Source organism: Dicentrarchus labrax, unplaced genomic scaffold, assembly GCF_905237075.1.
Source record: "Dicentrarchus labrax unplaced genomic scaffold, dlabrax2021, whole genome shotgun sequence".
NCBI lineage: Eukaryota > Metazoa > Chordata > Actinopteri > Moronidae > Dicentrarchus > Dicentrarchus labrax.
Genome location: NW_026136723.1, coordinates 25,123,263 through 25,150,524, shown reverse-complemented (window position 1 = coordinate 25,150,524; position 27,262 = coordinate 25,123,263). Strand labels below are relative to the sequence as shown.

The 27,262-nt window shown below is 40.8% G+C and overlaps 2 protein-coding genes across 2 annotated transcripts in view; both read left to right on the top strand.

The window, feature by feature from the left end:
• Nucleotides 1-9,203, top strand: part of LOC127358218 (uncharacterized) — a 28,785-nt gene extending 19,582 nt beyond the window's left edge. Inside the window, exon 10 of the mRNA XM_051391170.1 lies at nucleotides 1,288-9,203. Within this exon, the coding sequence (XP_051247130.1) occupies nucleotides 1,288-1,737 (450 nt within the window). The 3' untranslated portion in view covers nucleotides 1,738-9,203. The remainder of the gene's footprint in view (nucleotides 1-1,287) is intronic.
• Nucleotides 9,204-10,540: 1,337 nt separating this feature from the next.
• On the top strand, nucleotides 10,541-21,773 carry tcf19l (transcription factor 19 (SC1), like). The gene is made up of 6 exons (XM_051391169.1): nucleotides 10,541-10,729; nucleotides 11,311-12,384; nucleotides 15,043-15,212; nucleotides 15,901-16,294; nucleotides 16,605-17,112; nucleotides 17,540-21,773. The coding sequence occupies exons 2-6, from the start codon at nucleotides 12,114-12,116 to the stop codon at nucleotides 17,880-17,882; spliced, it is 1,686 nt and encodes a 561-aa protein (XP_051247129.1). The 5' UTR covers nucleotides 10,541-10,729; nucleotides 11,311-12,113; the 3' UTR covers nucleotides 17,883-21,773.
• Nucleotides 21,774-27,262: the final 5,489 nt, after the last annotated feature.

Genomic DNA, 27,262 nt, shown 5'->3' with positions numbered 1-27,262 from the left:
CAATAATCATCACAGCGATAATACCTGTGACTGAGGCCTTGATTGATTGTGAGAAGGAGCTGCTGCTGCTGAGTAATGTCTAAAACCTGGTTACAAAACACCTTTGTACTTTCAGGGAAGTTTCAAAGTGGTATATCGATAAAAGAAAGAGAGAGATTAGTCCTTGTGTTTTAGATTGCTTGGCAGAAACTACCTGCTATATAATGTCACCTCAATGCCAAGTGTAATTAAAAGGCAATCAACCTTACACACTACACTCAGCAGTGGAACAGATTAGTTTAAAGTTTACAGAAAGGACCTTTTGTGAAAGTGAAGTAAAGAGTAAAAAAAGTAAAGCGGTCAGGGAGTTCTTTGAGTTGTTTGATTAGAGCTTCTGCGGGCATCATTTAATGCTGTCTAACATGGAAGATCAGAATAAAACTACAGTAGCTTTCCCAGATTTGTTGATTCAAATGTAAAAAAACAGAAGAAATATTATTATATTATTTGTTATATACCAAGACAAATATAAACTTTCACTTTTCAGTCAAATGTAGCCCAGTTTTAATGTAGATGTCTTGATGTCTATTACCATGTGAAACACCAACTCAATGCTCACATGTGTGACATCAGGCTGAACAAATAGTTCTCAGACTAGCTATTAACCTCAGGAACAATCACTGCAACAACTGCTAGACTTTCACAGGAAAGCTTCATGCTACTGTAACATGCACTCTGTCTAAATAATGAAATATAGTCTTCATATTTAATAGAGAAGGCAGGTGTAGCCTCTCATTGCTAAACCTACATTTTCAAGTCTATATCTGAAAATCAATCGTAAAAATCAAATGTATTTTATTTCAACAAATACATTCCTGCAGATTATTGAACGTCTAACAATGAAACTAAGTAGTGGTGGCTGCATTGTAGTGGAAGGTAAATCTATAAATATGGTTGTAAAAACATGTTCATGAATTATTCACATTGCTTTTTCACTGACCTCAATTTTTTACCACTTCCCTTTTCTTCCCTTGCTCCATCCTACGCCACCTACCTCCTCCATCTCTGCTGGGGGATTCCGATTTGTACTCATCCCACCCCATCCCCCTCTCTTCTTGTGTCTTATACCCCACTTCTTTTTTTGTTCTTTTCCTGGTTTCTCTTTTTTCTACTTGTTTGGTTTATTATGGTCTTCTTTATGCTTTTTTCTTCTTTTTTGTCATTTCTTTCCTCTGGTCCTTGATTCATAATGTCATATTCCCCTCTCATCTCCTTTCCTCATCCCTTTTCCTCACGCTTTCTCTGTAGGGCCTCGAGGTGTCCAAACCGGGCCGCTACCAAGCTCTGACCTCAGACAACTTCCTTGAGATGAGCGACTCTGGAGTGGAGTTTACCAACTCTGCCCTCCCACTGGACAGTGACACTGACGGTGCGATGACCTACGCCTCCCACAAGCCACTCCTGAATGCCGTCTCTCCTACAGCTGTGACCGAAGGAATTCACTCAGAGAGCCTGGAGACCACTTTGGCCCCCCACTGCGACTTCAGTGCCAGCCGGACCCCTGACTCCGTCCTGAGTGCCAGCCCCGCCTCCAATCCTCGCTCATTTGCAGCTGCCACCCCCGATGGTAGTCTGTGCGGTGCTGAATCGCCGGGAGCAGCCTCCAGGGGCACCACTGGGTCGGATTCAGCCAAGACAGAAGGAGGGGCTGACGTCGGAGAAGTTGGGCAGAAGGAGGAATCGGCTCAGAGCACCTGAGAGGATGCACCAGTGTGTATTTTTTTTTTTTAGCTCATGGTCCTTACATTGGCCCTGTGTTTCCAGGAACCCTATCATATCCAAACACCACCAAGTCCTTGATCACTGCATTTAAAATATCACAGAAAAAAATATTCATGCTTGGATCTTGATGTCATTTTACCCTGAACGAAAAGAATAAAAAGGCAGTTGCACAAAATGCACAATACAATATTCAATGCACTAAATGAGATGCAAAAGAGTAACCCTAAGCTCTATGAAAAGAAGAACAAAGCAATTCTGTGCATATGGAAATGCATGCATTTAAATTAAACATTAAAGTAGATATCATAGTTCAAATCAACAAGAAAATGCTGATGTTAGACTAGACTGACTGCATGCAAGCTTCAGTGGGTAGAAGCACCGGCTCAAAAAGAAGTTATGTTGATGAGAAAAGGGTAAAACACTCTCAGCACCTTTAGGAAAACACCTAAATGGTATCAAATAGTTTTAGCTCACGTCAAAGGGTTGTCAAAAAAAATTACAGGATTTTGACAGTTTGACAGGTAGAGTCAGTACATTTCAAGGAGTCAGACATTATTTTCTAAGAGCAAGGCTACTAACAGTAACAGAAGAGCTCCTCCTGTATTGAGGGGAACCTCAATTTGTTTCCTCTGACAGCACTTTTGTCTGCTCTCACGGCATCAGACACTCAGACACAAACACTGCGATGACTGCGTTTCATCCCACCCACACATAGACTCTATTATTAACAGTACAAGTATGTCAGAAAGCGTCTCCGCCTCTCAGACAGAAGTGCTTGTCTCAGCAATCATTCACCGCCATCCACGACAAAAACCTCCTCAATGCATTCTTTCTAAAAAACCTGCAAACTGAAACAAGCTCTGAAGATTGAATACCACCTCCCCTCTGCGAGTGCCGGTGGTTGTTTTACTTTCTCTCATATATTGGGTGTCAAATCTACCACATTTTAAGGCATGGTCTAGAGGAACCCGTCAATACGCCCACCTCATCTCACTCACGCTAATGACGAAGGCCAGAGCCTCAGCGGAGTTGTCACAAGCCCTGTCAGAGCAAAATAAAATTCAAAAAATACTGTGCAACACATCTGGGAATTTTGGAACGGCTCCCGAGAACATAATTGGATTTTTGGCCTCTTCATGGAAAGACCAATTCACGGACACCATAGAGTGACGAGTGGTGATAAAAGAGACGACAGAGATGGAATAGGGTACTATTCGGGGGAACAGATAAATGACTTGCATGATTTAAAGCCTACTGTTTTCATCTCAGCCCCCCATCCAAGGGACAGAGCTCTGATTATTGTAGCCCAGTTGTTTGCCAAAATGAAGTGACTGGAAAGACGCAATTGGATCAGTGTGATAACGACGCAGCCTACAGCCTCAACGAAATGAGACTGAATAACAATGATCATGAGAGGTGTGTGTGTGTGAGTGTGTGAAGGGGGGGGGTACAGAGCAACCAACAGTATTAGACCTTCAGCGCATGAAGACATGATTCCTTTTAGTCCGTGAATAATAGGAAATGAATAAGAAGAGGACATTAATGGTCCTGCTTGTGGTCTATGAATCTAAACCCACCATACAGTTCAGTGACATCGATGCTACTATTGACAATAACCATTAGCAGTATTACAAAGGTGTCTCGCTCAACATCCACTTAACCATCGACATAAGGAAGGTCATAGGTTTACAGATATTTCAGTTAAAATGTACATTCAGCTACTCTGTGACCACCTTACGTCTCTAACTGACTCAAGGGCATTCACACCCCAGTAACTGATAGTTCATATTGTTGATTTGTTTACTGGAAAGAGCTCTTACCTTGCTTGAGTTTAAAAAAGGAGCTCCAAGGCATCACAGGATGTGGTGCAGATGTAGTGAGATAACTTCTAATTGACAAAAAGGTTTTGTTTTTCAAGGATCTGCTTTTTACACAAGGAGTAAATCAGTGGTAGCTGGTTTGGTTACACATTGAACACCAATTAACATACTTTGTGGGAGAAAAAAATCAAGAAAATACAAGAAACGGACCACAGAAGTACAGATGAGAGAGTACAAGCAGTAACATGGCACAAGTTCGAACACATTTAAAAAGAAGCATGAACAGAGTCAATTAAATTAAGCTCTCACGGCCATAACAACTGCTTTTTGACTAATTAGTTCCCTTTCCCTGCTGCGGAAGAAGCCTGTGGGCTAATTCAGGTCACAGGAAACTGATTTACACCGAAAGACTTCTCACAGAACGAGAGCCAGACATTTCACACATGCCCCCGTCCCCCGCAGGGCCAAACAGTCTGTGATACTACACATAGAGCCCACATTTACACCTTTAGGGAATCAGAGCAGTATCCATGGCAACATCAATCACAATACTTCACCTACTGCAATACACAGTGATCCTCGCCATAACAAGGGTCTTCTGTCCCGACCATCCCATTTAGATGTCACTGTTTCCATTGACAGCTGTTAGCAGCATGGCTACCTCGTGCTGTAACTGAAATTATGTCAACCTGGACAGTCTGTAAGATGTATACGACCTATACCTCTAAGGGTTACTAAAAGCAGTCAGACAGACACAAATGTTTGTTGTCTGCACAAGAAAAGCACAAATTTTAACACGTGTGATCCTTTTGAAACAAGAAAGAGCTTCACATTGTAATTAAAAAGGGTAAAAAATGAAGTAGCAGCTACTGTAAATACAATCCCTTCCTATTCAGGAAAATGTAGCTTGGATTGATTCTTTCGTTACTGCAGAGGTTAGATATAGGAATCAGGAATCACAAGTGTGTGCAATACCCCACTTACTTGTCATTGAATTATTGATTTTGTATGGCTGTTTTTTAGGGCAGTGCTTTTGCACATGCAGGGACTTCTTGACTTAATCAGATATATGTATTAACACTAAGAGGCAACAGTAAGGCTCCTAAAACTGACTCTGTGTATGATAAATATCAGTTTGATTCAAATAAGCTCTGATACGTTAGGTGGGCTGATGACACATTGATGGTCAAAGGATATTCAGTTAAATCTAAAGCAATATTAATCATAATGGCACTGATACATCACTAACATACACCGGGCAGAAAGAGGAATCTGACATAACAAATCCATCCAAAAACATCGGTCACTCTTAATCATCCTTTTTTCACTCTTGTAAATATAAAGGTATGAGATCTGCATGTGTTTAGTGTGAAAATACTAATATGTTTCTTACTGCAAGGCTTATGCAAGATTTTATACTTTCAAAAGGGTGCGTTGATCCTTTAACCACACATCCACAGTAGGTAGAAAACTAACAAGTAGGGCTGGAGATGCCTTCAGCTGGGAAGACTCTCCAGTCTTACTCATGTCATGTTTGGGTTGCAGTGATGCTGTGTGAAATCCTTTCATCGAAATTTCCTTCGTGATCGCCTCTGGGGTTGAATCTGATACAGCAACAGTGTTGTTGTATTTAATCATGGGCTCTAATTTTGACTCTTCGTTTCAGGTCTGGGCCTAAAAATGAACAAAAGACAGACTGGTTCTAAAAACAACCTGAAGACTTAATATCATTTTGATCATTCAAAACACACTGACACAAAATGTTGCTGTGGTGAATAAAAAACACCTGATTTAAAGGACCAGTGTGTGGGATTTAGGGCAGGGCTGCCCAGAGTGGGGCCTGCGGGCCAAAGCTAGTGAGGTTAAAATGCTCTTTAAATATGTTAGATCCCTAAATTATGAATTACTTTTCATAATCTGAGCACTGCAGGCGGAAGTCAGTCAATTAAGGGAACTTGGGATCATAATACCAGTTTCCATCTAATACAGTATAGCAGCTGTTTGCTTTTGGCCCGTAGACAACCATTAAGTTTCAGTTTTGGCCTGTTGGCACGTTTGGGCATCCTTGTTTTAGGAGGATCTATTGGCAGAAATGGATTATAATATTCAAAACTATGTGTTCATTTGGGTATCTACAGATGAGCAGGTCCTCTTCTATGTTGCACCGCCATGTTTCTACAGTTTACATTACGCCAAGGCCACCGTAGGTTCTCCTTGAAAGGGAGGTGTAAGTGGACGGGGTATTCAGTTTCCAGTCTGCAATGTCTGTGCTTGATGCCACTAAATGCTACACACTGAACCTTTAAAGAAATACTCAAATATAATATTATACATGGGGAAAATACACTTGTCTGCCATGTAGCCACAGAGTTTGACTCCAAGCTTTGTACAAAGACAGCAGGGGAAAACTACTAGCATCCATTAAAAGGTTATCAGCAGCTCTAAAAGATTTCTGAATAAAAGGTTATAAATCTTTTCACCAAACCTTTCTTCCAACTATTGTACAGGCTGTAATTACAAGCGGCCAACACCAGGAATTTCTATCAGAAATATAGCCACAAACCAGTGGCAAAGAAAATCAACACATTATATTTATTTAATGATGTGGGGTGGAAAGATTTAGACCCCCATTTCACCACAGCAGGTTACATCCACTGAGATAAATGGAAATTCAACAAGTTCAGGCCTTTGCAGAGTAGATATGTTGGAATAATAATAATAATAATAATAATAATACTAAAGTTCAAGCAATCGCAGGCTTTCTGAAAGGATTTCACTTTCTGTCATTCAACCTCATCTGATGTTTTCTGTTTCATTACACATCACAGAGCTTCTCAGAACAGAAGTGCTGATCCGCGTGTGGGCACGGGGAGATTTAATAAAATGTTCTTTCAGTTCTGGGAGATTCGCTCTTTTGTTAATCTACTTTTCTCTGTAATTCCAAAGAATATAATGAAAAACTATGAAATGATGCCTGCAGTGTCACCGTTTGCTAATACCTCTGATAATAATAGAAATTTGCTCTTATGCGAAATATCAGAAGGACTGGCTGTAAACTGCACTTTTTGACACTGAGATCAATTAATTTTAATTCACTCCAGTGCATTTCAGTGGTTCTTACTGTGATTGAATTTAGTCTTATCTTTGATTCATGACAGATAATTGGAGAAAATAATTGAAAACCAATGGCCTTTGTCATTTTAAGCTCCCTCTGATATATAGTAAGAACGTTTTTCTATGACTAAAGAACACACAATTCCATATCAGGTGGATATTTGTTAAGCAGCACTCCTACTCTGATTTACACTCAGAATGATTCAGAAATCCAATGTACGTTTATCTGCTTGGAAATTGTTCCGTATTCACACATCTGTCCACTCCCCACCGTCACACTCCCAGCACCTGAGAATGTTTTTTTATACAAGAAAAAAAAAAGAAAAACGTCTTAGAAATAATTTTCATATAATCGATGTGTTTACTTTGGGACAAATGTACGTAATGACAAACTAGACAAGTGCATTTGGTGAAAAAAAAAATCAACACTTCCTTTGAATGAATGATCATGCTTGAATACATGTCATTGTGAGAACTTTTTGTAGCATCACATTTAGCACCAAAAAGACAACTTTTCGCTCCTAATGTGCTTCGTGTTTCTCCGTACTCTGATATTATAGCCTATATCTGCTGTCCCAGTGTATACCTAAGAGTTAGTGTAACTGCAGCATGCTGACCTGTAGATTGCTTGTGGGACAGCAGCCGTGATAGCTAATAATGATAGTAATAATATGAATTGCACTTTTCTGTACAGCTGGCCTCCTGAATCCATCTTGACCTTGTCGCTGAGGTCTGTCCCTGGTTTCCCATGATCCTCCTGACTCTTAATATCACCCTTCATTACTGGCTTTCAGCTGAGAGTGATAGTTAAAGGAGAATACTGGTGTTTTTTTTAAAGGTTGCTGTCAATTGTGTGGTGTGTTTTCAGCTCTTGTTAGTCAGCACACACACTGGGAACAAGAATGCTTGTTTTCCATTAGTAGAAGCAATGTGCTGCCATTTAGTATTTTGTAATAATAAATATATGATAAATACATGAAATATGAAAACCTCAGCCACACTTTGTTTTATTGTGTGTTTTATTGTTATTTCATGGTACAGAGTTTTTTTTAAATCATTTCTGTCAATCACAGGTGGAAATAAAAGCTAAGAAATAAAATTTTTAACATATAGCTTCATGTTTTTATCTCAGACATCTTTGCTGGGACATACTGACCTTTAATGTAAGACCAATCAAATGACATGCATTAGAAATTAGATATTTTTTTCAAATAACACTGGTGCTCTCCTTTAACATCACTTCAGATATAATATGCATATAGGTTTAATAAACAAACGTGGTCTCAATCTAAAGGGCATTAAAGTTTGCATTCCAGAGATTTATTTTATGTGGATTAAATATTGCTATATGCTATTTGCATCTATTTACAATTAGTATGAAATCATACATTCTCCTAATTGTAAAATGGTTTTGGGAAACCTGAGAGTCAGGATTGCTCATGAGGCCAAATTAAATCCTGTTGATTGTTTTCCTTAACTTGACTCAGGCAGGAGAAGTATTGTCACTGTCAATATTACTGCCGTTGCTTCTGCAAAAAAAAGCAACTTAAAAAAGACTTTTATACAAGAAGAATCTCATTTCATGTTCACTTGATCTCAAAATGTATCTGCAGATGATTTTATTTATTCATTTATATTTTTAATCAAGTAATTACAGCTTCATTTACATGATGATATTGGATTTGATTGTAAAATGATGGCGTTGTTTTGTCTTATTTTAGTTTTATATTGTAAGAAAGGTCAGAAATGTCTGGTGGAGTGAAAGAAAATCATGCAAATGAAAAGAAATAGCAGTTAACAGATCACTTCATGTCTTTGGGAAGAGAGCATGGGTCTATTTGTATGTATGAGGCCCTTAAAATCATCCTTCAGGATTATCTGGTTTTGATTACTATGCTTTCGTACATATAGGTTGTATTACTTACATGTGAATTTTACAGTTGCTTTTAAGCCAAACATAAACCATATCTTGCTTGTATAAAAGGTAACACGTTTTCTCTGTTGTGTTTGAGGTTTGATTGATTTAGTAGATTTTAGTAGAAACCTGATCAATTCACCTTTATTTGTCATTGATGTAAGGGAGACATCAAAACATTGAAGTGTGTATTCCACTGGACAGTACAAGTTCAGGTTATAAAGGAAGTTGTAAGGAGAGAGCACAGTATGTTATACGACTTTGTTTTACCAGATATTCTGGTTCGTCTGCATGAGAGTCTCTGTCGTTACTTGTTGCTTTCGCTTTGAAAGAAATCACTTGAATGCCTCATGTCTAAGAGTTCAGATCTCATTTAATGTTTTTCCAAAGCTGGGTAATCATTGACTCTAACGATACTTCGCGGCACTGCCATGAACAAGCGATCACACCCCCTTGTTTGCCTGAAGAATAAATCAGTGATTATTTATATACCGGTATTATAAGACCTTTTGGCATCCTGCGCAGACTTTTGTAAAGCTTCTCATTTTCTGTAATGAATGAATAATTCCAATTAAATGACTTTTCAACAGAGAGAGTGAATCAAAAGGTTTATTTTTGTGTCATTCCTTTTAATGCTATTTGCATTTAATTCATACACACTCCAACCAGTATTTTTTCATTTAGATTTCAGTGATGGATTAGCACTCATTTCTAAAACATGCCAGGGACACCTTGTTTAAATAAACGATCTTAGAGTCTCTTCAGAGTGCTTCAATGTAGTAGATAGAAGTTGTGATAAGCAACTTAAGGACTGAACTACAAAGTACAAATTTGAGGTCCCAATTTGTGCAACTTTATACTTCTACTCCACAAATATACATACATTATGCCTTACTCATACTACATTTGTCTGACAGCTTTAGGTACACTACTTAAACAGCCCTGTTTTTAGCTTTGTGACAATGCATTATACAGCTAAGCCAAAAAATGTTTTATTGTTTATTTAGCTTAAGAAGTAGGAGACTTTTCTCGACCTCAACACTTAAAGGTCCAGTGTGTAACATTTAGGAAGATCTACTGGCAGAAGTGGAAAATAAAATGCAAAGTATGTTTTCATAAGTGTCTAATCACCTCTAAATTAGAATTGTGTTTTTGTTAACTTTGAATGAACAGTTTTTTTCTTCTCTTCGTCCGCCATGTTTCAACAGCAGCCCAGAAAGGACAAACCACTGGCTCTACAGTCCTTTATGTTTATCGAGAATTTCATGGCCACCATAGTTTCTCCTATAGCTTTTATTCAGTCGGATCTGCAACTTCAGCCCTAGATGACACTGAATCTTACACACTGGTCCTTTTGGTCGCGAGGCCTTTGTGGTTTTAAGACGTGTAGGAAAACACAGTAGGCCGATATCTCATTGTCCTGCATAAAAAAGGTTTGCAAGTTTGTCAAGGAGAAGAAAACACTGAATTTGTAAAGAAAGAACGCTATTAAGTATGTTTGTGTGTTAAAAATAAAACTCATCTCTGATGCAATATCCACAGCAAATCAACTCAAAATTCATCCTCATCATATTGTTATGCAATGATTATAATATGAGCTATCTATAAAACATGTAATTACCAGTAGTTAGGGGTAGTTAGTGATACAATAGGGGTCCCTTAAGGAAAAAGTTTGTCAACCGCGGGTCCAATGTGCATCTGTGGGGGTCTCTGACTTTAAAAAAGTTTGCTTTAGACAATCTAATCCCAGTGAAACCCTCTGTACCAGCTGTGTGCAGCTCTGCCACAAAGGGCCCCAGTCCTCCTCAGACAGGCCCCGTCCTGCTCCCGCTGAAGGCGCCCTGGCCCTCAGCCAATCGGGGCGGAGCAGGAAGTGACGTCCGCCTCAGCGCAAGGAAGCCCCGGGAGTGGCGCGCCAAATTTCAAAGGACTTCCTCCTGGGAGGACAGAAGGCGAAAGATCCGCACCGGAGCCCGTCGGACAACGGAGACAAAATAACCCCGCAGGAACAATAAAATGTCGGTTCGGTTGCGGATCTAAAGGCGCTGGTTGAGCAGTCGACGGTTGTTTGAGGAGTATTTCACATGAACTCTGCAGCTCCGCTGTTGCTGTTGTTGTTGTAAGTGTTTGACTTTCATTATGTCCGACAAGGAACTAACGACAGCTAGCTTAATCCTGTTTCTGACAAGCTAAAGAGACAAGCAGCACTACGACGTTAACGACTGCTGCTCTCCGGTTAACCAAACGCATGCTTGAGAGGAAAAGGTAGATTACACGAGGGTGGATGAAGTTCCTGTTGCACAAAGAAAAGTTTTTATTCTCGACGAGCGGGCTGGTTTCTGTTGGCTTTTTGTGTCTTTGCTTTGTGTGCTGATCCCATGATTGTGTCAGCCTAACGTGCAGCTGATGCCCGGCATGCGGTGCAGCCTGCAGCAGGTCCCCACCGTGAGGTTGACACTTTTTATGGTCTGTTGTAAAATGTATCTCCTGTACGTTTTCTGTTTCACTCTGACATTAGTTTAATTTAACGCGAGCCTGTGACTTTGGTGCTTTTTATGTCGTCTGAAGTGTCAAGTGAATTATATTTATAAAGTCTGAGCTGTTTTTTTTTTTTCTTTCTTTCTTTCAGACACTAAGTAGAGCAATTAGGCAAAAAGCCATTTTTGTTTCAAAGCTTTTTCCTCTTTTGTTTTCTTTCAGATCAGACAGTCCTCAGCCGTTACACCCTGTCAGGCTTCCCACCTGTGAGACGGCTGATGTCAATTGATGTCAGGAGCCTGGGATTTTAATCTCTCTCTCACACACACACACACACACACACACACACACACACACACACACACACACACACAGGCTCAGATGACAGCTGTTCAGACTCAGAAATATTAAAACGTCAGACCTCTAAAAGTCACGGCTGTCAAGGTTTTTGGCAGGTTTACTTTTCACGGTTTTAATGTTTATTGCACCTTTCGAATTAGTGGCAGAGCAACACACACACACACACACACACACACACACACAGGCTGTCCACATTACTGAGGCTCTTTATTCTCAAATCCACCATCTTATAGCCTCTCACTCCATGGGGGATTTAGTCTGTTTGAGTTTGAGCTCATAGCAGTGTGCAGAAGCTCATTTCCACACTTCACCAGCTTATACAGTACTCTGTCCTCATTATGTATTCATATATTCACAGCAGGACACAACAAGTCATCAGCTTTCCATACTAATGCAAACATCTGTTGCTTAAAGCTGCTGTACCTGCCTGTAACCTTCACACTCAGTTTTTTCCGGCCCGTGTTCAGAATAGTCTTCCTGGCGATATAGCTTTATGTTAGCAGTCGGCACTCTTTGGTCAAAGCCAAATGCCTTCAATTTAACGTAGCAAAGAGTTGTATCTCACAATGGATCGCAGCTTCCTGTAACTCAGGCCCAGATAAGGTGTGGCCTCTGGGTGGGGCAGGTGAGGGCTTAGCGGTGGCAGACAATCAAACCCTTCAGCCATGCTGTCCGGGGTGCAGCCGTGCTTCCAGCTGCTTCGCATCGGTTCGTCTCCTGGCGACTCGGCGAGGGACCTGTACACGTTCAGGCCGGCGCTGAGCCACTCTGTGTTCCGCCTGGGCCGGGCTGCGGAGCTCTGTGACGTCACGCTGGACTCCACGTCAGTGTCCCGGATCCACGCAGAGCTGCACGCCGAGAAGGAGGCGGGCGGAGGCGACACAGCGTCACAGGAGGAGGGCTGGAGGGTGCACATCAAGGACAGGAGCAGTCATGGTGAGAGAGTCACACACGTACACCCCAATAAGAGCTCGCCTGAAAACAATTAGGCTGTTATTGGTGTATGTATGTCATTAACTGGTTATTATGTATCAGAGGTGTTTACATAAAGCGAATAGGGCATGATTGCAGCCATTAATGTTTCTTTATAATAGTCCCACCTCAAAAATAAGCTCCCTCAAAAGCCATGGTGTAGTTTATATGTGGTCTACACCTGCAGTCAAAGTGAGACTGACACCACTCTACAGTCATTGTGGAAGAGAAGAAGAAGCAAAGGTACACACCCGTTTACAGGAAATAAAGTTCAGTACAGGAAAGCACATTCTCACAAAGACATTACTCACTCTTACCGTCTGTTTGTGGAAAGAAGTACAAATATGTGTGTTTTAGATTAACACATGTAAATTGATTTAAAGCCAGACACATTCAGACTGACAGGAGTACAGATACTAAATGTTGCAGACAGGTGAAACACACACACACACACACACACACAACAGTCTTCTGCTGAACTACCGACAGAAATACCAAAATGAACACCTGCAGCCTGACAGCAGCTGAGTCCCACAAACGAACACATGCACAGCTATTAACTGCCCAAACACAGCTGTGAACATGCAGACAAGGTGAAGCCTCAGAGGCACGCCAACACTCCTACCGGGAACTAAATGCATCTGTGAAACCTCAACTTTAAAAACTTTTAATTATCTCTCCCACCAGGATTTGTATCTAATTCAGAGTTGCCGAACTTTTCCAACCTATTGAGAACCATGTAATCCCCCCCAGTTAGATTTGTTACAAAACAGTCACCTAATTTGGAGTTTGATAGTGATGATAAGGAAGTAATTAAAAACCATCTTAACTTTCCCTGATCTTTGACCCTGATTTTACTTTTTGTCAATTTGAGCGTGAAGCATGAAACCAGCTCCAGATTGATTTATATAGAATGAGAATGTACTTCAACCTACAGATGAGTGACTGATTAAAGGAAAAAGCAACAAAGTCTGTGGAGGTATTAACACAATTCTTCCAAAACATATTCCCTCACGTCGGACGCGTCCTGTGACGGACCTAGCATAATGATTCACACCACTGTAACCATTCACTGAGCTCTCAGATGTAACACACCTGCATTTGTCCACAAAACCTCTTTTCCATTTTAATTTATCACCAGGATGTCTGTGAAATCTAAATCATTACATGTCATAAAAGATTTATAAAATGAATATGAAAACATGAATATGATAAATATCAGTCTTTGCAGGTGACACCACGTAGTGTCCTAACCATAAGAAGCTTAATGATTAAACATAGAGCTGAAACAATTAGTTGGTTAATTGCTTAGTTGATGGGACAGAAAACGAATCAACTATTCTGATAACTGTCGTTTTTTAAGAAAAGATGTCAAACACGTCCTTGTTCCAGTGACTTAATTGTGTCTATTTGCTGCTTTATTTGTTCTGTGTGATTGTAAATAAAATTTATTTTCAGATTTTGGGCTGTTTGAAAATGCCATGTTGAGCTTTACAAAATTGCGTTAGACATTTTTCACTGTTTTCTGACTTTTTGTAAATCAAATATTCAGTTGATTAATCAAGAAAGTAATCAGCAGCTGTGGAATAAAAACACTGCTGCAGCTCTGCTCGAAAGAAATAAAAAGATGGACAGTAAAATCTGCAGAAAAGACTATAAACAGAGTTTATGTACTGTTTCTATCTACAGGTATAGGCCATCAGACATATAAATCAAAACATGCCACTATATGCATGCAGCTCTGGATCATACATAATTACCCATATAATGTATAGTAAGTTTGAAATGTGTAGGTATTAAGAAAATCATTCAGTCTCTAGTGGTCATAGAATAGCTCTGATATACTGGGTGAACGCTGAGAGTGACAGAAGAAATAATGAGCAACGTGTCAAAGCAAACACAAGGTTAAGGAGCAGTAAGGGTGGATATGATTTCTGTAAGTAGGCGTAAAGAAAAACGGGCTTCCACTGTAGTTGCAGGGAGGTCAGACATATTACATCTTACTACCTCGGTTTGCTAATAGCCTTAAGTGAAACCTGGAGTGCACCGGAAGCGGTACAAGGTGAGGAAGGAGGAGATTGAGAGTGAAAGTCTTCTCTTAATGCCAGTGGACTGTGTCTGACAGGCTCCGAATCTAAACTGCACTCTTACTGTCTAATTTTTCAAGTAATTTCACAGTCTGTTTCACACATTTTTCATTCCTGCTATTAAAATTACATTTTAGTATTCACTGTGCATTTCTCATTTTGTGCTGTGCTGTCATGGCCATTTGATTGCCTTGTAGCCTTCCAGCTCCTCAATTCTAGGTCCATTTCACAGACTGTTTTACATTTTGCCTCAATTCTGGAAGCTGTAAACACATTGATAGTCTGCAAATGACTTTCTTGTTTGTCAGATGTTCATATATTAAAAAGTTGTGTGATAAGGTGACATCGCCTTTGACTGTGCAGCTGTTGCTCGTTTGTATGTTCATTTGGAGCGATCACTTGACTTAAGAGAGTTTCCCACCACTTGCATGTCAGCGTGGCCGAATGAGAGTCTCTAAACATCTTATTTTATGGGATGAGTGCAATTCAGTTAACTAAGTGCCATCTTCACCTCCTCTTGCTCTTGTGTTCCTAGGCACGTGGGTCAATGAGGTCCGCCTCCAGCCTGGCGTCCAGTGGGAGCTCTCAGATGGCGACACGCTGATCTTCGGTGGTCAGTCTGCTCCAGGGAGCCCAGAGTTCTACTTCCTCTTCCAGAAGGTCAAAGTTCGCCCGCTAGACTTCGATGCCATCACAATTCCAAAGGTAATCTTTGTTGTTCGTCGGCTCTTTACTGCCTGATTCTGTAACAATGCTTCATTCGTTTGGGGTAAAACAACAAGTCTGGACCTTTTCTGACTGCTTTCTGTCACTCTGGTTGTCTACGTCACAAGGGTTTCAAATATGACCACCCATGGTCCAGCTAAGATCATAGATTAATATGGTGGCTGTATGAAGTGTTGTGTAAAATATTCCCCAGCAAATGCACTGTTACTAGTGTTTGAGTAAGGTTTGCTAAAATCAAGTGCCACTGTCGGGGTAGGGAAATCAGAATTGAGAGACGCACCAACGCATTGTTGGTTTTGGTCATTTTGTGGGATTTATCAGCAATAAAGAAAATACAGAATAATGCCGTCCTTATACTTTGGTGTGTGCAGGCATTGTGACTATGAGGCACTTAGACAGGATGTGAACATTCAATATGCCACTGACAAAAAGTCTGCGTTCAGAGCAATTTAAAAGATAGAATCAGGTGCTTGCTTTTTTTTGCTTTAAAACCCTGCTCATTCATGAATTGAACACAAAGAGAAGTAAAAGATAAAAAAAGGCAAATGTTGTCATCTTAAAGTTTTTCATCAAGTTTTTGAAAATAAATATCTGCTCCTGTTGGATGTTTACATTTGGTCTTCACAGCATAAAGTTGTAATTTGTATATTCACATCTTGTCTCCTAGGCGGGCACCTTCTCCTCCGACTTGCAGAACCGGATCAGGACCAATCTGGACCGCAAGGTGGCCGCCAACCTGGACCTGTCCAAGCTGTCCATCAACCGGGCCACCGTCATCCTCAACTCCATCGGCAGCCTGAGCAAGATGAAGGGCAGCGCCTGGACCTTCAAGAGGAGCCTCAGCCACGAGGGAACCGCCTCGGACCCCGGCTCCTATTCCTCGCCTCCTCTGGCCGTGGGCTTCTCCTCTCTGCTCCCTCCCTCCACACCTCCACCGTTCTCTTCTGCAGCGTCAGTGCCTTCGACGAAGTCCCTGCAGTCGACCTCCAGGAGCAGGAGGAAGTCGGCTCACACAGTGCTCCTCGAGGACGACAGCTCAGACGAGCCCAGAAGTCGAGGAGGTGAGGCTCAGAAAAATGCTTAACAAATACGACTTTCGGCAAACATTGGAGGCTATAGATTGGTTTTATAGAAGGAAGTGTAAAGTTTTTTTTTGTTAATGCATGTACATGTAAACAAGGGTATTAGGTTTTATTTAGACTGACTTAAATTAATGCAAAAACATTTTTTTATTTATTTGTTACATCTTTGAATCAAAAGTTAAAACAGCGAAAGGGTAAAAATGAGAATAAATTCAAGATAAACAAAACTTCAAATTCAGGCTAGTCTAGATTACTGCTTGCATTACAGTAATCTATAATTGATGTTCAGTTCCAGCAGGAGTTGTGGAGGATGGACAGAGAGCGAGGGGGAAGAAGAGACGACGACTCTACAAGTCGGAGTCGGAGGGTTTTAGCTCCCCTCCTCCTCTGCCGCTGCAACCCAAGAGCCACAACGACGTCCGGCGACCTCTGGAGGCCAAACCCTTCCCCGTCGGCATCAGGACCATCGGCAGCTTCCACGGTGCCATGACGAACAGCAGACTCAACCACCACCTCATCCAGGCAGCGTTCGCCAACCCTGCTGTTAAAAAGCAAGAAGTGCAGACCATGCACCGGGTTCAGACGGTGATGCACGGCAACATCGCGACTTTCCGCCAACAGAAACCTGCACACATTTCTCCGATTGCGCAGAGAGGCAGGCGGAGGGCTCACATCTCGCCGGTTTTCTCCCCTCTGGTGGTCGGAGGGGAGAACTATAACCTGGCCTCACCTTCAGTGAGGATCCGCACAGAGGACCGAGGCAGGGTGCAGTTCAACAGATTTCACCATCCAGCAAAGTAAGATGTTTGGGGAGGTTTGTGCCTCCAAGCTCCTTTTTATTTGTAGAGTATTTGGGTGATTATTGTAGCTCTGAAATTATTCTGAAGGCATATATTTCACCACTGGGAGTCACCAAAGTCAGAGATCTTCAAATCTTACAGTAAATGAGGGTTTAATATTTCACAAGTTTTCATGCATTTTTTTTCAATGCAAAGTAAATCCAGAAGTGTCAAATAATAAATAAGCACAGAAGAGAGTTAATTAATATCTGCTAAATTAATTCACACTGCCTACACTGTCAGTGGGTGAGTATCTATAAATAATCAGGTTAATTGTAAACTAATGATTAATATAACAAGGAATGTAACAGACACACTTTATATCACCACCCAGTCTTAATTCTCATCTTTCTTTCTCTCTCTTTGTTTTTCTTTCTCCTTGCAGTAAGCGCAGAGGCCGCCCCAGAAAACACCCACTCCCTCCGCGGCCTTCCCTGCCCTCTCCATCCTCCTCGTCTTCCTCTTCCACCTCCTCGGCCTCCTCCTCCTCCGGCTCCTCTTCTTCCTCTTCTGATGATGAGGACGATGAAGAGGAGGAAGAGGAGGAGGCGGCTGTCGGGGCGGTGGAGCCGTGCGCGGCACCGCGGTGTCGACTGCCCCAGCAGGACACGGTGCAGTGGATCCAGTGCGACATGTGCGACGCCTGGTACCACATAGACTGTCTGCACGTGGACCGCAAGAAGCTCCTGAAGGACCCCAACGCTGACTTCCACTGCGGGTGTCGCTGATATGAGAGAAACCAAGTTTGTGACGCTGAATGAAATGAAATGCTCCAGTTTAGACTTTCAAGTTGCCCCATTTTCCCTCCTTTAAATGTTTATTTCCTTCTGCCACATTTAAAATCAACAGACCTTTCATTGAAGACAGGCTTTTTCTTCTCCTAATGGCCACTGAGCTGCTCTACTCAAGCATGCACTGCTTTTCTCTTACCTCAACAGCAGCTGGCAAGGGCGAGGAAAGAGTTTCCTTCGATTTTGACATCTTGATCTTCCCAGGTTTGAGGATTTGTGATCCAGCAGTCACACAGCTGCTTTGCAGAACTCTTGCCCGCTCAGTTTCAGGGCTCAGGCTTTGGAGAACCAAAACCGTAATGAAATGTCTTGGGTCAGATTTCATTATGGCACTGACTGCCCGGAGAGGTGCGAACAGGACGGGAAAACATGATGAAATGTTTCTGAGTACACTCCCACCGTGGCTGACCAGGAGGCAGCATTCAGGAAGATTAATGAAATGTTTCAAATCAAGTCTATACAGGGCGATAACACTCTCTCAGATGTCTCAGTGCAGCCACCTTCTGTAGTTTAGCGATCAGGCCAATTTTTCAGGGCAGAACAGGACCTTCAAGTGAACATTAACTGGCCAAAAAAGCTCTACCAGCCCTCCCAAAAATAAATCAGCACTGGGCTGGTGTTTTCCCACCTCAGCGATAATAAAACTGGATGAAATGTTTCAGTGCAGCTTTCCTGGGTGGCAGCAGCTGTCTAGGAGTGGGCGTGTGATGTTTCAAGACAATTAAACGGCAGAAAAATGTGTCAGCAGACTTCCATTGTTGCTGCTGATGAGAGGTGCTCTCGGGATGATAATCAAATGTTCCACGGCACTTCAGCAGAAGCAGCTGCTGGGTTTTGCGGGGGGGGTGTGTACAGTTGGGACTGTTATGAGACGTCTGAGTGCAGGCTGGCAGTGTGTCTGCTGCTGGTTTGGGAGTCATTACCTTTGAAAGTGTCATGAAATATCATCTGCTGATGTAACAGGATAAACGGATTGAGAAAATGAGCTTGTCGCCTCTGACTTACCGGTTGGTGATGATGGACGATTTTAAGGTCTTCTCTTCAGATGAAGGTGAAGATTGAAGATTCACCTTTCATCTGAACTCTTGGGCCAAAGTGGACACTTATGTTCTGGGTGAAATGGGCTGGACCTGACGCAACTGTTCTCCACTACAGAACAGTAGATGTACACATGTTTGCTCAGGTGCTGCTTGAGTAGAATAAAATCAAAGCGTAGAACTCCAAATTCTTCTCTTAAGCACCTTTTTTCCATTATTTAATTCTAAATCTTTACTTTGCTTGCCTCATATGGACAAAACCGGTTGCTTTGTGATTCTAAAACAGCCTTTTTGAGCAGTTAAACTTCTGCACCAGTTGTATAATCTCTAATAGTTCTGATTCAGAGCTATTCAGATAATGGTAGTGTTAAAAATAAACTGTCAGGGCTGGTGTTGTGCAAAGTAGGCTCTCCTAATTTTTACTTTTATCACACCAGTGTGGCAGATCTGTAGTTTTTTTTTTTTTTTTTTTTTTTTAAGTGAGAGGAAAGTGGGAGAAAATATAGAGAACTTAATTCTGGAGCAATAAAATGAGTAAAAAAAACCCTAAAAAATATGTATTTTTTTAACTTGTTAATGGCTGACTTAAGACTAATGATTGCTTCAAGCACAATCAATCAGATTTTATTCATCTTTGGCTTCACTGAAGTTTGGATACTGATTACCAAGTGACTCTCGTGCTACTTTACTGCCTTCTCTCAGCAGGATGGATAGCTGTGCTAACTAGATCACTGCTTGAGTAGCTTTCAATGTCAGAAAGCCAGCACCGTTGAGAAGAAAACATCTGATAGCTGGTTTTGGGTCCATTTATTTTTAATTCAGTGGATTCATTCGGAAATCCAAAAATTAAATCCAAAAAAGTGTTATTCAGTGAGATCCATAAATCTGAGTTGAATGTTGAAGGCTCAAAAGTCTCCAGTTTCACTTCGAGTATTTTCACTGATACAACATATCTCCATATTTTGAATAATGTGAGGTTACAGTACACCACCTCACTGCAGTAATACAATATCAATTATATAGTACTTTAACATAATAGCCTAATACTATAATGCAGACCTATTTGGTCCTTCTGAGCAGTGGTTACTCAAATGTAAAAGGAAAAAAAAAATCTGTTGATCTTGAGTCAGTTGTATTTTGGTTTTGTGTGTCTCTTGTTTGCTGTCTCATCCGCCAGTGAGGTGTAAGTGTTGCATATTCTTGTCGCTTAGATTTTGAGCTGTAAAGATATTTAAATGCCTGTTTATGTCTTTCAAGCTTCTCTCAAAGAAATGTGCCATCTTCACCCACATCACTCAATCGTTCACAATGTCATGCTGCTGCGCTGGCGAACCTCACTGTGCACCTGTTTTTAACTTTCATGTGGCGTGCCAAAACAGTTGTAAAAAGATGTGCTGAAACATGCAACTGCTGAGAAACTGATGCTTTTTAATTGGTGAGAAAGCATAAAATTGGCAGTGTGACACAAACTATAAGACAAAAAAATGTGCGTGATACCCGAAATGGAGCAAACACAGTTTTCAGTGGAAATGACTCTTATGGTTGTGATTCAAAATGCAGCAACAAAGAATGTAGAACTTCATTTACACTCACACTGAGTTCATCCAAAGTGTTGCACTGTTGTTTCTACCTCAGTTATGATGCTGTCAACACTTTGAGGCAATACAGATGGACAGTTTTTCTCTTTAGACCAACCCGAGGGAACCTGTAGAGCTGCAACAGTTAGTCGATTTAATAGATTAGCCAATTGACTAATGAATTGTTATTAAGGTTCATTTATCAGGCAAAAAGGGCAAAAACATGCAGGTTACAGCTTCTCAAAATGGATAATTTGCTGCTTTTCTGTTTCATATCATTGTAAATTTAATATATTTGGGGTTTGGACTGTTTGTGGAACAAAACAAGTGGTTTGAAGATGTCATTTCTGGACAAATCACAATTATTTTCTGACATTTAGTAGACTTAGATATGAATAGATTCATCACAAAATGTACAGATTATTTGATAATTGTTTGCAAAATCTGTAAAACTCCAGTGTTTACTTTCTTATCGTGTCGCTCTGAGGAGGTTACTGGAGTACATAACCACACATGACTTGAACATCAGTGAACCTCAAACATTCACGTTTGATGAAAAGACAACTTCCCTGCTGTATCTGTTCTGTAGTTGTGGTCAGGAAACGAGCATTATCACAGCCATCAGCTGCCCACAAGCGGCTACTCTCTATTTGATAAATCAGCCTTTCATATTGATAACCACATCATTAACAGCTCTTTGCAGATTTGCATTATTTCCCGCTTGCATTGCCTCAAAGACAAACAGTTTTCTTGTAACATCTCTCAAGGCTTTAATGGATTAAAATCCAATTTGTGGCCAATATTTTTGATCAGCGCACTGTTGTGGCCGCCTCATTGTTTCAGTATTTTGTTTGTGCCATCTGCTAAAGCTACCGCACACCCGAGCACTGACATTTTTACTGTGAGTTAATTCATCTGTTTACTGTTAAAAGGACTCAAAGGTGAAAGCGCCCTTAGTGATAAAAATTCAGAAATGTAGTTAATCAGAGGGATTGTTTTAGGAAATCAGGGCGTCATTCATTCTCTCAGTTCACAGGACTCTTCTTTCACACTGCCTTCACTTTAATTTTCACACTGAAATGCAGAAACACAGCACACTTTGACTTTGTTGGTTTTTTGAGGTTGTACAGAATTAAACCAGTTGTCATTATTCTCTGAGATGTCATCAGCATCAAAGTTATCAGGGAAGAAATAAAGAATATTCAGAATTCGTATCTTTTGCGTTGTCTGTCTTGTTTTATCTTCACAGCTGTACTTTTCTCTGTTCCGAAGAAGATATCCAAAGAGGCCGTGATCTAAAAACACATTTCATTCATTATAGTGTCTTCTTACGCTTCCAGTGCCAGTCGTGACTGATGAAACATTGATATTAGAAATGTACATTTTGTTTTCCTCCAGTCTTTTTCATATAGCGTTAAAACAAAAGCTTGGCCGAGATGTGATATATCCGGTTATTATTTTCTTTGTTGTTTTCTTTGAAAGGATCACAGCAGAGTGTGAGTCAACAAGCAAAGACAACATCCTCATAATTGAAGCCCATTATCTCACATCTCACTTTTTTTTTTTACTTTATAATGGATTTGTCTTATCTGGCTTCTCCATGCGGGAAGTTACATTTATTCACAGAGTTGCTGCTTACAGCCTTTCTAGTTGGATGGTTTAAAGAGAAGACATGAGCAGACTTCTTTTACTTAGGTAAATTGACCTGCTGACACAGATACTTATGGATATTTGAATGTAGGGTAACATCATCATCACATATTGTCATTTAAATTCACTTCGCGACTGTATTCAGGCTAATTTAAAAACACTGAAAAGAAAATCTAAATGTAACATATAAGAAATTGTGGACTTCCTCTGAAATAAAACTTGCTGAAGTTGAATTGTTATGCAAACTAAGTTCCTCCGTGATGATGTTTTCACATTATGTAAAATACTTTCTCACTGTTGTATTTTTTTCCTTGAAATATATATTATTTACCGACACTGCACAGGATAAGAGGTTTAGAGAATGGATATTTTTATTACCATATTCATGGCACAGTTATGAGGATTAGTTAGTTAAAAATAGATGGCAGCATCGTTGGATTGGATACTGAACAATGTACAGTAGGCAAATCTGAAGGGTAAAAAGATGATTAACAGAATAGGAGAGCAGATAATGAATATTACACAAGATTATGTTTATTTTGTCAGACTATCCTTTAATCTGCTTATTTTCTTGTGAATTACGCATAACTTTACACATATACAGTGCACTATATTTTAAGGCGTTTCTTTTCATTTATTCTTGTAAATGAGGTGGACAAAATATTGTAACACACCTTTCATTATACTGTAATGCAGTCCAATACGGCACCACAAAGTGTAGCCTCACAACATATACCGTAAAGCTGAATTAACACTCAAGCAAGCATTTCAGGTGCGTTGCTGTTAATCACAGGGTTGTTGTAAAGCTGCACTGCAAGCAGTGGCAGTCAAAGAAGCATTATAATGTGTGACAAGTAATGAAAAACAACATGTGTGATTGACAGTGTGTAACGATCTTATTTCTGTTTAAGTGAGGCTTGCACACAAACTGACTGGTGTACCCTGCAATTAGTCAACCTGTGATTAGCTGTGATATCGATGAGAAAAATGAGCAGTCGTGCTTGGTTGTAACTCCTCCTCGCTTGTTGTTAAGGCGAGGCAGCATATGCACATCAAGGATTGATGTGTCCCATTCTCCTTAATCATGAAGAGGCTGAAAAGATTTCACTGATCACTTACCTGTGTCATTAATCATTTTGATGTTTCTGTAAACTATTCATGTTTAAGGTGTTGACTTTTGACCCTTATGAAGTCAGACAGGTTAGTGACGTAGTAAAAGTAACTAAAATCAATGTTTTTGTTGCACTTTTCATATGTTATTTGCTGGTTATGAAGCTGTTTCGAGCCCATTGTTTATGTCAGTTTCACCAAAAGGTTCACAGATTTCACAGATTATAAAGAGCTGTTACATTCGCTGAACCTCAATTCTTCATGTAAATATAATACATCATAAATCTCAAAGGTAATTACTTACAAAATGTCGTCCCAGTTATCCTGAAAAAAAAAGTGGAGGAAGTACAAAAACGCAGTTGTTTGTGGTAACAAAATGTAGAAGATGTATTTTGGATTGTGCGGCTGTTGGGCGGATGAAAAAAGTGATTTTGTTTCAAGAGGAAAGAGGCTTAAAATAACCAAAAATGTGTTTTTATATCTGGCTGTCATTTTTCTCCAGAGTTTTAAGAAGCAGTCTCATTTTGGAGCAAAATAAGATATGAGCATATACACACATAGCACACACAAATGTTTTGAAATCACCCCATATATAATGCAGCATATTTGTCACTCACGACTCCAGGAAACCTATTATACGATCATAAGCCAGTGGGTAGATATCGAGGAGACAGAGAGATTATGGAGCTGAAATGCCCGCTGCCTTGACCTGCAAAGGTGGAGGGAGACAATTACATTTGTCCGAACTGTTTCCATAGCAACATTCCTCTCTACTCTATTTATTTTTTATTTTTTTGGGGGGCGCAAGAAGCCACTCAGCAGTCCATCCTGTAATAACAGCCGGCACCTTCTTTCACCTGATGATGCATGGACTGAGACAGAGAGAGGGCGAAAAGCTGATTCTGTTCATTTGAAACTGAGGTGGAGAGAGTGGAGAGTGGTGTGTGTGTGTGTGTGTGTGTGTGTGTGTGTGTGTGTGTGTGTGTGTGGGGGTGTGTGTGTGTGTGTGTGTGTGCACGGGATACAGATACAGGACACACACCAGTAATGTGAGGGCGTTTCCATCTCGTCTCAACACTGGTAAAGGGAGAGGTCACAACGAGATGAAAGCAGAGGGCTGAAAACTGTAAAGCCCATATTCCTCATCCAGCAGGGCACACACACACACACACACACACACACACACACACACACACACTCGCTGGATCATTTTTTCTCTATCTGTCATCAGAGTCCTGCAGCAATAAGCCTGCCCTCCTGGTTCTGGGTTGCATGTAATGTTGCTGAGATTCTGCTGTTACACTGATGGAAAAGAGCTCCCGTCAAGTCACCAGACCGTGGCTCTGAATCTATTTGAATCTAATATACTGTAACAATGTACGTGTTCCTGAACGCACCGTTTACAGTAACTCTTAACTTAATGTAGGCAGACGGGATCTTTTCTCCAGAAATCATTAGCAATCCATCAAAATGTAACAAAATCGAGAAATAAAATGTGTGATTTTTACAACATTTTACAGAAAAAAATAATTGTCAGAGAATATTGTGTTAGTTAGTTATAAGAGAGGACACCATAGAATGAGTTATGAGTGCTGGGTAATGCACGCAGTGGACTATTACAGAGGATTGGTAATCTTTAAAGGACAACCCCCTCACTTCACACTCCTTCATGCCTTCCAAGCGTGTAGGAGAAACTACAGTGGCTGTAAAATGCACAAAAACGGCACAAACAACAGCCTTATCTAGAGCCAGTGTTTCATTTGTCCATTGTGGGCCACTGTAGAAACATGGTGGTATAACATGGCAGCCTCCATGGAAGGCGACCTGCGGCATCTGTTGATATAAACGGCTCATTAATAAATTTACTGACTGCTCACTAATGAAAACATCATATTCAATTTCTGCCAAAATATCCTCCTAAATGTTTCAAACTGGATCTGTAACTGATTCATCTTCATGAAACAGACAGAATATACAACCCACTATTGTTCTGGAGCTACTGATGTGTTGAATACTGAGAAACATCATTATCTGTTATTGATTACCGTTACAAAGTCTGCACTGATCACAAAGGAGAATGTGCAGTGATGAAGTAAATGAGAGTTACAGTAAAGCTTTTTAGGCTTCACAAGGATTCCAGTGATTTAGTTTTCTAAACAGCTATAAAGCTGGTGGACTCACTGGAGACATATTTTAAAAAGAATGTTTTAAATGGATGCAGCAGTGGCCAAAACATCCAGGCTTTTAGTCTCTTGTATCGGTCAAGCTCCAAAAATGCTGGATCCTGCAATTTCCTTAATGCAACCCAGCTGCATCACCTCCCGACACACAGAAGACATTTTTTGTGGTTTCACCAGCTGAGTATAACTACTTGTGATGAATAAACTGAACTGTATGTGTAAAATCAGTGGAGTGCCCCCTTAAAAAAGGATGGATCACATGAATGAGGCTGAGCATCAGCAGTTTGCATGTCTGAATCAGAGGCTACACTCATAAAGCAGGGCTGAAAAGAGTGAAATCCTTTTGGTTGTTCAGAATCAACTTCCAGAAGAATACACCTCAAACCTACAAGAGATGCAAAACAAACGGGTGCAGCAGTGTCTTTCTTGTTATTCCTTCAGTTGTTGTTTCCCTGTGGCCCAGCAGGGGGCAGTGTCGTCCTGGCACATTCACCACAGAGGACAGTAAGCAGGCAGCAGAGGATGAACACAGACAAACGATGTGTGCAGCCACTCCCTGCACATTACACCCAGAATGGAAATCATAAGTTTTCATTATTCCTCTCCGGGAGCACAGGCAATGTTATTTTTTAAATGCTCATGAGTGTGAGTGGAGTCAGCGGTGGGAGGTGTTGGTGGGGGAGGTGGGGTTTTTGGTTGGTGTGAGATGGTTGTATCCGACTGGTTTTAATGAATCACAGAGCCCAACTTACTGGCATTTTCTTCTCATTCAAATCATCCTGCACACAGACGCTGGATCTGTGTTCACCTGCATGTTTTTTTTAGCTTGTTCTTTATTTCAAAGTGTATGTGTGTGTGTGTGTGTGTGTGTGTGTGTGTGCGCGCTCCTCTGTCTTCTTCTGTGTTTGATAAAGATGTGGTGTCTCTTTTTGATTGTGCAAAGCTGAATGACAAATCTGTGTTTATGCATTGCTGCATCTTTCTCTGTATGTGTGTATAGGTGTGTGTATATATGTGCGTGTATGTGTGAGAGTTGCCTGTTTATGCATACCTATGTCTGCACACACCACTAAAGAGCAATGAGGCATGTTTGTGCGTGCGCTGAGGGTGAATTTCTGCACTGTGCACACGCAAATGTGGGAGATGTTTTTATATGTGTAGGTGTGTGTGTGTGCTGTAGGTGTGTGTGTGTGTGTGTAGGTGTGTGTGCGTGTGTGTTACAGGCAGTCTTTCTGGCTGAGCCCTAAAAGGATCTCAAGAGCAGCTGTCGATCCTCTTACTCTCACATTTTGCTCTCCTTTTCTCTCCTCTCCTTATTTCTACCATTTCATCACCCACTCTTTCCTCCTTTCTTCTTTCTTCTTTTCATCACTTCTCTCTCCTTTCCTTTCATCTCTTCACCACGTTCTCTCTCTCCTCTCCTCTTACCTTCTCTCTTATTTATGTTTCTCCCTTCTTATCTTTTTGTTACCTCCTGTCCTCTCATCTTCTCCCGTCTCCTCTTCTTTTGTGTCCTTGTTATCTTTCTCCTCAAAGATCATCTTTGAAGAAAGACATCAGTTTACTTTCTCCACACCTTGTCTCCCCTCTTCTCTCTTTTTATCGCATCCCATGTCTATTTCTCTCCCTTCTTGTAATCTACTCTCCTACTAATTTCTCCTTTTTGGCCCTCTCCTCTCCCTCCTTTCATCTCTTTTCCCTGTTTCCTCTCTCCACTCTGCCTCTGCTCCTCTTCTCTCATCTCCTTGTTTCCTCTTTCTTCT